The sequence below is a fragment of the Muntiacus reevesi genome, chromosome 3 (genome assembly GCF_963930625.1).
Source record: "Muntiacus reevesi chromosome 3, mMunRee1.1, whole genome shotgun sequence".
Taxonomy (NCBI): domain Eukaryota; kingdom Metazoa; phylum Chordata; class Mammalia; order Artiodactyla; family Cervidae; genus Muntiacus; species Muntiacus reevesi.
Window position 1 is genome coordinate 12,590,475 of NC_089251.1, and position 12,120 is coordinate 12,602,594.

The following is a 12,120-nucleotide window of genomic DNA, read 5'->3' on the forward strand; positions in this document are numbered from 1 at the left end:
ATGGTTCATGAACTGTTGAAGTGTGGCTTAGAGAATTTTGAGCATTACTTTAGTAGAATGTGATATGAGTGCAATCATGCAGTAGTTTGAGCATTCTTTGGCATTGCGTTTCTTTGGGATTGGAATGAAAACTGACCTTTTCCAGTCCTGTGGCCACTGTTGGGTTTTCCAGATTTGCTGGCATATTGAGTATAGCACTTTCACAGTATTATCTTTTAGGATTTGAAATAGCTCAACTGGAATTCCATCACCTCTACTAGCTTTGTTAGCAGTGATGCTTCCTAAGGCCCACTTGACTTACATTCTAGGATGTCTGGCTCTAGGTGAGTGATTACACCATCATGTTTATCTGGGTCATGAAGATCTTTTTGGATAGTTTTTCTGTGTATTCTTGCCACCTCTTCTTAATATCTTCTGCTTCTGTTAGGTCCATACCATTTCTGTCCTTTATTGAGCCCATCTTTGCATGAAATGTTCCCTTGGTATCTCTAATTTTCTTGAAGAAATCTCTAGTCTTTCCCATTCTATTGTTTTCCCCTATCTCTGCATTGATCACTCTATCGGGCTTTCTTATCTCTCCTTGCTATCCTTTGGAACTCTGCATTCAAATGGGTATATCTTTCCCTTACTCATTTGCCTTTGCTTCTCTTCTATTCATAGCTATTTGTAAGGCCTCCTCAGACAACCATTTTGCCTTTTTGCATTTCTTTTTCTTGGGGATGGTCTTGATCACTGCCTCCTGTACAATGTTATGAACCTCTGTCCATAGTTCATCAGGCAGTCTGTCTATCAGTTCTAATCTCTTGAATCTGTTTGCCACTTCTACAGTATAATCATAAGGATTTGATTTATGTCATACCTGAATGGTCTAGTGGTTTTCCCTACTTTCTCAATTTAAGTTTGAATTTGGCAATAAGGAGTTCATGGTCTGAGACACAGTCAGCACCCAGTCTTGTTTTTGCTGTCTATATAGAGCTTCTTCATCTTTGTCTGCAAAGGATATAGTCAGTCTGATTTTTTTTTTTTTTTTTAGATTTTGACATTTTAATTTCTTTTGAATACAAGTCATTTTTTGCAAGCTAGGAAGCAGATCAAGCTAAGGCAGTTCAGTCCTCTGAGATCCAGGCCAATTCTTAAAATCTCCAGCAGAATGACATTAATACAAGGTGCTAACAACAGGGTTATAAACTCTAAATAATAACCATTCGTCTATATTTTTTTTCCTTAGGAAACAACCAAAAGTCTAGTCCATAAAGCTATGATATAAGAACATCTTGATCTACACACGACAGAATGATCCAAATTATATGCTAGCCAATCTATCAGTGAGCCAGATCAGAGCTGGCCAAGGATTGGTGTACAGAGAAAAGTGTTTACATTTTGAAAATTTGCTTTGAGGTTTAAAAAATTCCTGTTTGTTGTTAATAAGAAACCAAGTGAAAAATATTATAGATGCACCACAAAGATATTTGATTGTGCCAAGGTCTTCCACTAGAACACAAAGTTAAAGAGTATGGGGAGAAGACACAAGATATTTTCAAAATAAATTTCTTAGTAATAAGAAATCTGACATATCGCATTCTTCCATTTGCCATAAGAACATTCTGACCATGAGGACTATTTAAAAGAATGCTCAACTCTAAAATGAGTGGTGGCAGGACACTTTCCACTACAGAATAACCTCCCACTTTCCCATACAATTAATATTGCTACTCTCCCATGATGCATATTCATACAGAAAAACTTTTGTCAGGAGCTTTTTACCAGGGCCAGAAAAATTAAGAGAATGCCCTAATGACAGTTACTTGTGAGCTTAGTTAACATCTTTCAGGATGGACCCATAAAATTTGGCCACTGTTTTGTTAAACATCTGCAAACTGCAGAACTCCTTAGCCCGTAGTCATAGTTTCTGCTCAGTGTCTTAAAGCTGGGCTCAGTTCCATCTGTGACTCTTTTCTTTAGGGCTGGGGTGGGTGCTAGTCATCAAAGTCTGGAATGTCATCGTAGGAGTATCCCCCGTAGCCTTTGGAGGCATAGTAGGCGATGCGCAGGTGGTAAAATCTTGGCAGGAACACCAGGATGCCAATGATCAGGACAGGAACAGCCTGGTCTGCCCCCCCCCCCCCCCCTTTGCTGATATAGCCTGCCAGCAGGAGGGAGCCTATGATAATGAGAAAGGCGCCAATCAAAAACAGCACTGCAGCAAGCGCAATGGCCTTATATGGGATCTTAGGAGGGCTTTTCTTAAACTGAAGGTCAATGTAGCCATCATCTGTACTAGAGAGTCTTGAGTATTTCACTTTGCTACTGGGAATTCCAGTAGCCAGGTTGGTACGAGATGGCATCATAACACGCTGACACAGCTGCCCAACAGGCTTTTTTACCAGCCTCACCGGAATCCCAAAATTTCTTCAGCACTTGAATGTTGCAGGGATTTTTAAAGCATCAGCAAAGCACTTAGCACACAGCTTCGCACTACGGGCCTCTCCACACTACCTCCCCGTCCGCTTACAGACCCAGCCAGCAAGAGAAATAAGAACCGACGTGAATTTAGATGGAAAAAATCTGGTTTCTGGAAAGCGGCCAGCCGTGCCCCGGGAGGGTGAATGCTCCACACCAAGGATTCCAGCCTTGACCGGCGGAGAAGGCAGTCTGGGCCGTGCCGCAAGCCTGAGGCCGCTTCCGCTTCCGCTCCCGCCCAGCGAGCACACACGCCTTATCCGAGGCCCCACCGCCGACAGCTCGCTCAGGGTTGGCAGCTGGAGCGCCCAAGGCCTCCCCTACCTGCCACCCCTCCTAGACCGGCTGGACGCCGGAAATGGCGACCAGTCTGATTTTGGTATTGACCATCTGGTGATGTCCGTGTGTAGAGTCTTCTCTTGTGTTGTTGGAAGAGCGTGTTTGCTTTTACCAGTGGGTTCTCTTGGCAAAACTCTATTAGCCTCTGCCCTGCTTCCTTCTGTACTTCAAGGCCAAATTTGCCTGTTACTCCAGGTGTTTCTTGACTTCCTACTTTTGCATTCTAGTCCCCTTAATGAAAAGGATATATTTTTTGGGTGTTAGTTCTAGAAGGTCTTGTAGGTCTTCATAGAACTGTTCAACTTCAGCTTCTTCAGCATTATTGGTCAGGGCATAGACTTAGATTACTGTGATATTGAATGCTTTGCCTTGGAAATGAACCTAGATCATTCTGTCGTTTTGGGGATTGCATCCAAGTACTGCAATTCAGATTCTTTTGTTGACTATGATGGGTATTCCCATTTCTTCTAATGGATTACTTTTTTTTTTTTTAATTGGAGGCTAATTACTTTACAATATTGTAGTAGTTTTTGCCATATATTGATATGAATCAGTCATGGGTGTACATGTGTTCCCCATCCTGAACCCCCCTCCCACCTCCCTCCCCATCCCATCCCTCAGGGTCATCCCAGTGCACCAGCCCTGAGCACCCTGTCTCATGCATCAAAACTGGACTGGTGAACTATTTCACATACATGTTTCATATACATGTTTCACATACATGTTTCATATACATGTTTCAATGCTATTGCCCACAGTAGTAGATGTAATGGTCATCTGAGTGAAATTCACCCATTCTGGCCCATTTTAGTTCACTGATCTTATTAGGTATATGATATTGGTGACTTTTTAATTTAGTGAGAAAGGGTGATTTAAAATAATCCTGGAATCAGAAAGATAGATTTATAAGTGTCATATAAAATTGCACTCTTCAGTTCAGTCACTCAGTCATGTCTGACTCTTTGCAACCCCATGGACTGCAGCATGCCAGGCTTCCCTGTCTGTCACCAACTCCCGGAACTTGCTCAAACTCATGTCCATTGAGTCGGTGATTACATCCAACCATCTCATCCTCTGTCATACCCTTCTTCTGCCTTCAGTCTTTCCCAGCATCAGGATCTTTTCCACTGAGTCAGTTCTTTGCATCATGTAGCCAAAGTATTGGAGCTTCAGATTCAGCATCAGTCCTTCCAATGAATATTCAGGACTGATGTCCTTTAGGATTGACTGGTTTGATCTCTTGTGGGGACACTGCTCCTTTTTCCTGGCTCCTGGTGCACACAAGGTTTTGTTTGTGCCCTCCAAAAGTCTGTACTCCAGCTTGATTAAACATATAAGTCCAAATCAAGAATATTTACAAAATACTGGAACAAGTTTTATTATTATTTACATAGCCTGCCTTATCACTCAGAATGTAAAAGAAAGGATGAATAAATTAGTTTATATAAAAAATAAAAAAATATTGATTTTTTAAATTGAAACTACAGGACAAATAATTTATTTGAAGAAAATACTTGTAAATACATAAGTAAACTTTTAACATTCTCAATTTACAGGGATCCTACCAGTTGATAAGAAAATTACAACGATCTCCCCAAAGGGCAAAATACTTAGGTAATTTAAGGAAGTGTGCTGTGTTCAGTCACTAAGTCGTGTCTGACTCTGCGACCCCACGGGCTATAGCCCACCAGGCTCCTCTGTCCATGGAGTTTTCCAGGCAAGAATACTAGAGTGTGTTGTCATTTCCTCCTCCAGGGGTTCTTTCCAATCCAGGGTTCAAACCTGTGTCTCCTGCATTGGCAGATTGATTCTTTACCACTTGAGCCACCTGGGATGCCCAGTTTAAAGAGATGGTGCAAAAGCTCAGTACTGATAGGAAATTTACTCTACTGCTTCAGTAGGGAGAAATGCACTAAAATGCCACTATCCATCATCAGATTGAGATTTTAAATCTTTATAAATTAGTAGCATACATTATTGGTGGAGATATGGAGCAATGTAGTCTTTTATGTTTTTCTGGAGACTGAATTGCTAAGAATCTAATCTGGCAGAATTTATTAAAATTTTTTATGTATCTATAAGTGAATCTCAACTATACAATTTGATTTCATCCTCCAGAGACTCTTCTGGTTTGAGGACTAGAAGCCTTTCTTTGTCCTTTCTTGCTTTGTATACCTCATTGCTTTAGTGGGGAACCTATTAATCATTCTGATCATTTACTCTAACTTTTGCACCCTAGTCTCTTACTAGTTAAGTTCAGGTCTTATTCCCAGGCAAGCTAGAGGTTATGGAAATTTCCTAGTTTTATATTCTACTGAATTATCCATGAATCAGAGACTTTCAGGTGTTGAAAACTAATGTAATAGCCAGAATGGAAGATATGTGCAATACTTGTGTTGTGGATTAAACAGGTGAGACAATGAGTGCCACTTGCTTTTCAGCTATCACCAGCAAAATCATCAAAGATGTTTTATTAGTTTGCTGTGTGTGCCAAGTTGTTTCAGTTGTGTCCAACTCTATGCAACCCCATGGGCTATAGCCCGCCAGGCTCCTCTGTCTATGAGATTCTCCAGGCAAGAATACTAGAGTGGGTAGCCATGACTTCCTCCAAGGGATCTTCCCAACCTAGGGATCAAATCCGCATCTCTTATGTCTCCTGCATTGGTAGGCAGGTCCTTTACCACTAGGGCTGCCATAACAAAGTATCACAGATTGGCTGTCTTAAACAACAGAAATCTGTCTTCTCCCAATTCTGGGACTTCCTATGTGGCACTAGTGGTAAAGAACCTGTTTGCCCATACAGGTAGACATGAGACATGGGCTCGATCTCTGGGTCGGGAAGATCTCCTGGTGGAGGGCATGGCAACCCACTCCAGTATTCTTGCCTGGAGAATCCCCTGGACAGAGAAGCCTGGCTACAGTGTATAGTGTTGCAAAGAGTCAGACACCACTGAAATGACTTAGCATGTACCCAGAGACATCTGAGACCAGGGTATTGGCAGGGTTGGTTTCTTCTGAGGCCTTTCTTTGACTTGCTGTGTTCTCCCTGTATCTTCACATCTTTGCATTTTAACTTAATTGCCTCTTTAAAGAACTTAACCCCAAATAAGTCACATTCTGAGATCCTGGAGATTACTATAATGTCAATTTGTGAACTTCATAAATTGTACCTGCGTAAGGGATGATTGAAGCAAAATCAAAGGAATTTAAACACTCTTTATTATATCATTTAAAACTTAAAGGTCATCCATCAATTCCTTGTGTAACACACCATGAGAGACTTAATTTGTTTGACTTAAACAATTCCATTTGTTAAAATACAAACACCAGGAGAGAAAGTCACCCTAAACTGCCTTTACCCATAAAAACACAGTGTATAGTAATTCATCTGACTGCTTTCCTTTCATTTTTATTGAAGTATAGTTTACTTATAATATTATATTAGTGTCAGGTGAACAGCAGTGATTTGGTATTTTTATAGATTATACCCTATAGTCTATAACACTTTGGCCACCAGATGCAAAGAACTGTCTCATTGGGAAAGACCCTGATCCTGGGAAAGATTGAAGGCAGGAGGAGAAGAGGACAGCATAGGATGAGATGGCTGGATGGCTTCACCAACTCAGTGGGCATGAGTTTGAGCCAGCTCCGGGAGTTGGTGATGAACAGGGAAGCCTGGTGTGCTGCAGTCCATGGGGTCGCAAACAACTGAGTGACTGAACTGATAGACTGTACACCATACAAAGTTCTTATAATGTTATTGACTATATTCCCATTCTTTACATTACATCCCTGTGCCTGTGACTTTATTTTATTTTATAACTGACATTTATTAATAAGATATTTTATATCTTATTCCCTTTCACCTATTTTTCCCATTCCTACCTGCCCCAAACCACCCTTCCCCTCTGGCAACCACTGGTTTGTTCCCTGTATTTGTGGTCTGTTTCTGTTTTATTTATTCATTAGCTTTGATTTTTAGATTTGACATATAAATGAAGGCTATAGTGTTTGTCTTCCTCTCTCTGATTCTGCTTTTCTATATAATTCATTCCCCACCTAAATTGAAAGGCTCTTTCATATCAGGCATTCTAAACCAAAGGCTTGTAACTATTAGTTTACATCCATTTATCTTTTTTTAAATTGAAATGCATCCATTGATTTTTGTTTCTGCCTCCAGGGGCTATAGGAAGCATTTCTGATTACATAGAATAAAGAAATCTTCCTTCATTCTGAAAAAAATCAACAGATAAAAAAGACATGGAAATATAGACATTTTCAGAGAGAAAAACACACAGGTAAGGAGTCCCCGAGTCTGGTCTGATAGGGAGGTCAGCCCCCCCGCCCCCAATACACACACAGACACACCTGCAAAAAATGTCTGAAACTTTAAATAGAACAGAGTGGTTATGTATGCATAAATATCTTTGCACACAAATAGATTTCTCCATAGATGTGTACAAAAATTCAAATGCCTAAACTTGGCTGAAGTTATAAATAGATGGAAAAATGGACAGTTCCAAGTAAATATAGAAGGAATAAAGGGAATGTGATTTTTCTAGAATGGAGAGGTATCATAGGGTGAGTGTACAGTTGTAGCATAGGTACCAGGACATGGGTAGAACTATCCAGCCACGGCATGATAGAGACCACAGGGTGGAAAACTACAGGGTGAAGGTCCAATTGATGGAAGAGTATTTCTCCATAAAAGACTGTCCTCAGATGCTGATGTGTGTGTGCATGAGTGTGCACATGTACACACACATCCACACAAACACCTTTCAGTCAGGCTCCACGGATTTTGTTGGAATTTGTAGTAGAAAGCCTATTCATTTGAAACTTAATCCTGCTTATCAATTTCTCTAGGCCCTGTTTCATGTCTTTGTTTCTTAAACTGTAGATAAATGGGTTCAACATTGGTGTCAGTATAGTGTAGTTGACTGTTACTATTCGATCTTTGACAGTGTAGCTGGACAATGGCTGGAAATAGACACAGCAGATGCTCCCATAAAAGAGAGTCACCACGGTGAGATGGGAGCTGCAGGTGGAGAAGGCTTTGCGTTTTCCAGCAGCTGAGGGAATTTTGAGGACAGCAATGAGGATTTTTAGGTAAGAGATGACGATGCAGACAAATGGGGCCATCACAGAAACCAGTCCTTCCGTCATGGCGACAACTTCATTGACAGAGGTAGAAGAGCAGGCCAGCTTTAGAACAGGGTTGACATCACAAAAAAAGTGATGGATAACATTTGATGCACAAAAAGTGAGCCGACTCACCAGAAGGACATGTAGGAGGGAGTGAACGTAGGAGAAAGCTGTGGAGAAGGCCAGTAGCAACATACAGCGTCCATGGTTCATAACAGTGACATAGTGGAAGGGATTGCAGATAGCTACATAGCGGTCAATGGCCATGGCTGCCAGGAGGTAACTGTCCATGTTTCCAAAGACTAGGAAGAAATACATCTGCACCAGACATTCAGCATAGGAAATGGTCTTTGTTTCTGATAAAAAGTTTACTAACATCTTGGGGACTATAACTGTTGTGTAGCAAATATCAGCAAAGGACAAGATGCTCAGGAAGAAATACACTGGGTTTTGGAGCTGAGAATCAGAGCGGATAGCCAAGATGATGAGCAGATTTCCCATCAAAGTGACCAGGTACATGATGAGAAAGAGGGCAAAGAGTGGTTTCTGGTCCTCAGGGTGAGAAGAGAGTCCCAAGAGGATGAATTCAGGGAGTCTTGTTAGGTTGGACATTCCCATGGACTTGAATGCACCTGCAGATAAACAATAAGGTCAATGGATGGTTCTTGTCATCTGGGGCATGCTTCTTTCCATCTTGTTCTTACACTGAGTAGTTATTAATAGAGTTTTTAATGTAATGTTTTTTTCCCCTGAATATGGAAAATTGGGGTCAAAGTATGTTTTCACTTGTTTTTAAAAAATCTTTGAGATGGAGAGCTATAGAAAACAGATGCAGGGTGGCATTGGTGAGAGAGAGACAGAGAGAGAGAAAGGGGTTTGAGAGTTTGGTTTCCTTTTCCTCTTCCCTACTCTGTGGCTCATAATCACAGGAACCACAGATGCAGTCTGTGAGTCAGGTTCAGGTCAGCTTCTGATTAAAGATTATCAGTAACTAATCCACATCTTGATACTCATAAGATAGTCATCTCATCTAGTTTGCAGTTAGTGAATCTTTTTGAATTAAGATGCTTCTTTCCACATCATATATAATGGAGCAAGGAAGTCATCTAAGGCACACCAAATTGAATGTAAACTGTTTTAGTGAAAAGAGAGATGGGGAAGGGAAAGTGAGAAAGAGGGAGTGAACTTGCATGAGAAAATGAACTCCCTAATCTCCCTGTCTATCAGATCTAGTCCCTTAAATCTATTTCTCACTTCCACTGTATAGTCGTAGGGGATTTGATTTATGCCAATACGCCAGCAAACTTGGAAAACTCAGCAGTGGCCACAGGACTGGAAAAGGTCAGTTTTCATTCCAATCCCAAAGAAAGGCAATCCCAAAGAATGCTCAAACGACTCACAATTGCACTCATCTCACACGCTAGTAAAGTAAAGCTCAAAATTCTCCAAGCCAGGTTTCAGCAATACGTGAACAGTGAACTTCCAGATGTTCAAGCTGGATTTAGAAAAGGCAGAGGAACCAGAGATCAAATTGCCAACATCCGCTGGATCATCAAAAAAGCAAGAGAGTTCCAGAAAAACATCTATTTCTGCTTTATTGACTATGCCAAAGCTTTTGACTGTGTGGATCACAATAAACTGTGGAAAATTCTGAATGAGATGGGAATACCAGACCACCTGACCTGCCTCTTGAGAAACCTATATGCAGGTCAAGAAGCAACAGTTAGAACTGGACATGGAATAACAGACTGGTTCCAAATAGGAAAAGGAGTACGTCAAGGCTGTATATAGTCACTCTGCTTATTTAACTTATATGCAGAGTACATCATGAGAAACACTGGGCTGGATGAAGCTCAAGCTGGAATCAAGATTGCCAGGAGAAATATCAATAACCTCAGATATGCAGATGACAGCATCTTTATGGCAGAAAGTGAAGAGGAACTAAAAAGCCTCTTGATGAAAGTTAAAGAGGAGAGTGAAAAAGTTAGCTTAAAGCTGGACATTCAGAAAACTAAGATCATGGCATCTGTTCCCATCACTTCATGGGAAATAGATGGGGAAGCAGTGGAAGCAGTGTCAGACTTTATTTTTTTGGGCTCCAAAATCCTGGCAGATGGTGATTGCAGCCATGAAATTAAAAGACACTTACTCCTTGGAAGGAAAGTTATGACCAACCTAGATACCATGTTAAATAGCAGACATTACTTTGCCAACAAAGGTTCATCTGGTCAAGGCTATGGTTTTTCCAGTGGTCTTGTATGGATGTGAGAGTTGGATTGTGAAGAAAGCTGAGTGCCGAGAAATTGATGCTTTTGAGCTGTGGTGTTGGAGAAGACTCTTGAGAGTCTCTTGGACTGCAAGGAGATCCAACCGGTCCATCCTAAAGGAGGTCAGTCCTGGGTGTTCATTGGAAGGACTGATGCTGAAGCTGAAACTCCAATACTTTGGCCACCTCGTTCGAAGAGTTGACTCGTTGGAAAAGACCCTGATGCTGGGAGGGATTGAGAGCAGGAGGAGGAGGGGACGACAGAGGCTGAATGGCATCACTGACTTGATGGGCATGAGTTTGAGTAAACTCCGGGAGTTGGTGATGGACAGGGAGGCCTGGCATGCTGCGATTCATGGGTTCATGGACAGTCGGACATGACTGAGTGACTGAACTGAACTGAACTGGACCTCCCTGTTATTGGCTGATAATTCATGTCCTGAGGCCAGGGGAATGTGACTCACAGACAGATGGGTAAGGGAAGATTCAACTTTGGATTACAGACATAAAAACTCAACATTTGCATGAATATATTTAGTCTCTAGTGATGACTAATTACTTATTTAGTATCCAGTGATGACTAATTATCTCTCTGAGATCAGAGATTCACACCTTCTTGCCAGGCATTCTCAAAGTTGATTTCTTACCTGGGAAGAACTTTGAAGTCTTGCCTTATCTGTTTATTCCACTCTTCCCTTACTTATGCTCCATGGAATGACTTGTCAAAAAGAAGACAAAACTGTGCCAAGAGCCAGCATGCAGAAAAGGTACCTGATTGACTGCAGACCATTTCCTAATGTTTCTTCAATCTGATGCTCCCTTCCCTGGATTCTTATCATCCTTCACAACCTGCAGATACGTATAGCTCCTGCTTCCCTCCTGGGAGCATCATCTAATACTGTGTCACTAAGTCCCTGGTGTTTGGTGGAGGAGAGAGTAAGGAAACAAACATCCATTAACTTTGTGCAGGATCATCTCCATGGATCCAGAAGAATTACATGTTCTGCCTCCCAGGATGGCCCCAAATCCCTTTCTTCAAACCTGTGGGTCTAGTGTAACCTCTGTTTAACTTGACATAGGTGTCCAAGAGAGACAATAATTTTCCATCCTTGGCTCTTCAACCCCTCTGAGGGCTTACCTGGGCGGTGTCCCATGTAGCACCAAGGATGGAGTACCAGGCAGGGACATCTGGGTTCAGGATCCCCCTTGAGCCTATAAAGTCTCCATTTGGCTTCCCTGAGTGCTTCCATTTTAACAAAGGACAGCTACTGTCTCTCCATCTCTCCCAAATTTAGATACAGCTGTTAGTTCAGTAGCCGTGGCTTTATGTCACTATCCTCTAATAAAAGGGAGGGTCATAGCCTTTGAACCTAACCTTAGATCACCCTTCCCTGGTGGCCCCAAGTCTGCTCAGATATTTGATTACCATTCCTTGCTGCCACCACTATGGAAAGCCACCAGTTTCAGATCTTTGATTCTTCTCAACACATGAAAGTACACAGAATCCCTACCTCAGGGTCTCAACATGCCCCACCAAATACATGTTGCTCATTTCCTGTCACTTAGTGATTCCTGCCCACTTCTTACAATTCAACCACCTCACTGTCTTGCATTTCTCCCTTAACCTGCATCTCCAGGCTCAAATGCAGCCTCCTATAGGGAGCATTCCTCGGTGCCCTCATTAGAATGATATATCTGTCTTCTCTGATCCCTCAGTACATAAATTTCCGTTAAACACAAATCATATTTATTGTTACATAATCTTTCACTTAAAGGAGGCAACTAACATTTATGTACTTAGGAATTTATAAGTCTCTCTGACACAAACCACACAACAGCCTCATAACATGTGCACTTATTTTCTTCATTATATAGTGACTTAAAATAAAATAATGTAGCTGACAAAATAT

At 41.5% G+C, this 12,120-nt stretch overlaps 1 protein-coding gene and 1 pseudogene across 1 annotated transcript; both read right to left on the minus strand.

Moving 5' to 3' along the window:
* Positions 1-1,930: 1,930 nt before the first annotated feature.
* LOC136162676 (transmembrane protein 230 pseudogene) lies at positions 1,931-2,677 on the minus strand (annotated as a pseudogene).
* A 4,907-nt stretch (positions 2,678-7,584) lies between these two features.
* On the minus strand, positions 7,585-8,562 carry LOC136162753 (olfactory receptor 1L3-like). Its single transcript, XM_065927216.1, has one exon. The coding sequence runs from the start codon at positions 8,560-8,562 to the stop codon at positions 7,585-7,587; it is 978 nt and encodes a 325-aa protein (XP_065783288.1).
* Between the last annotated feature and the right edge of the window lie 3,558 nt (positions 8,563-12,120).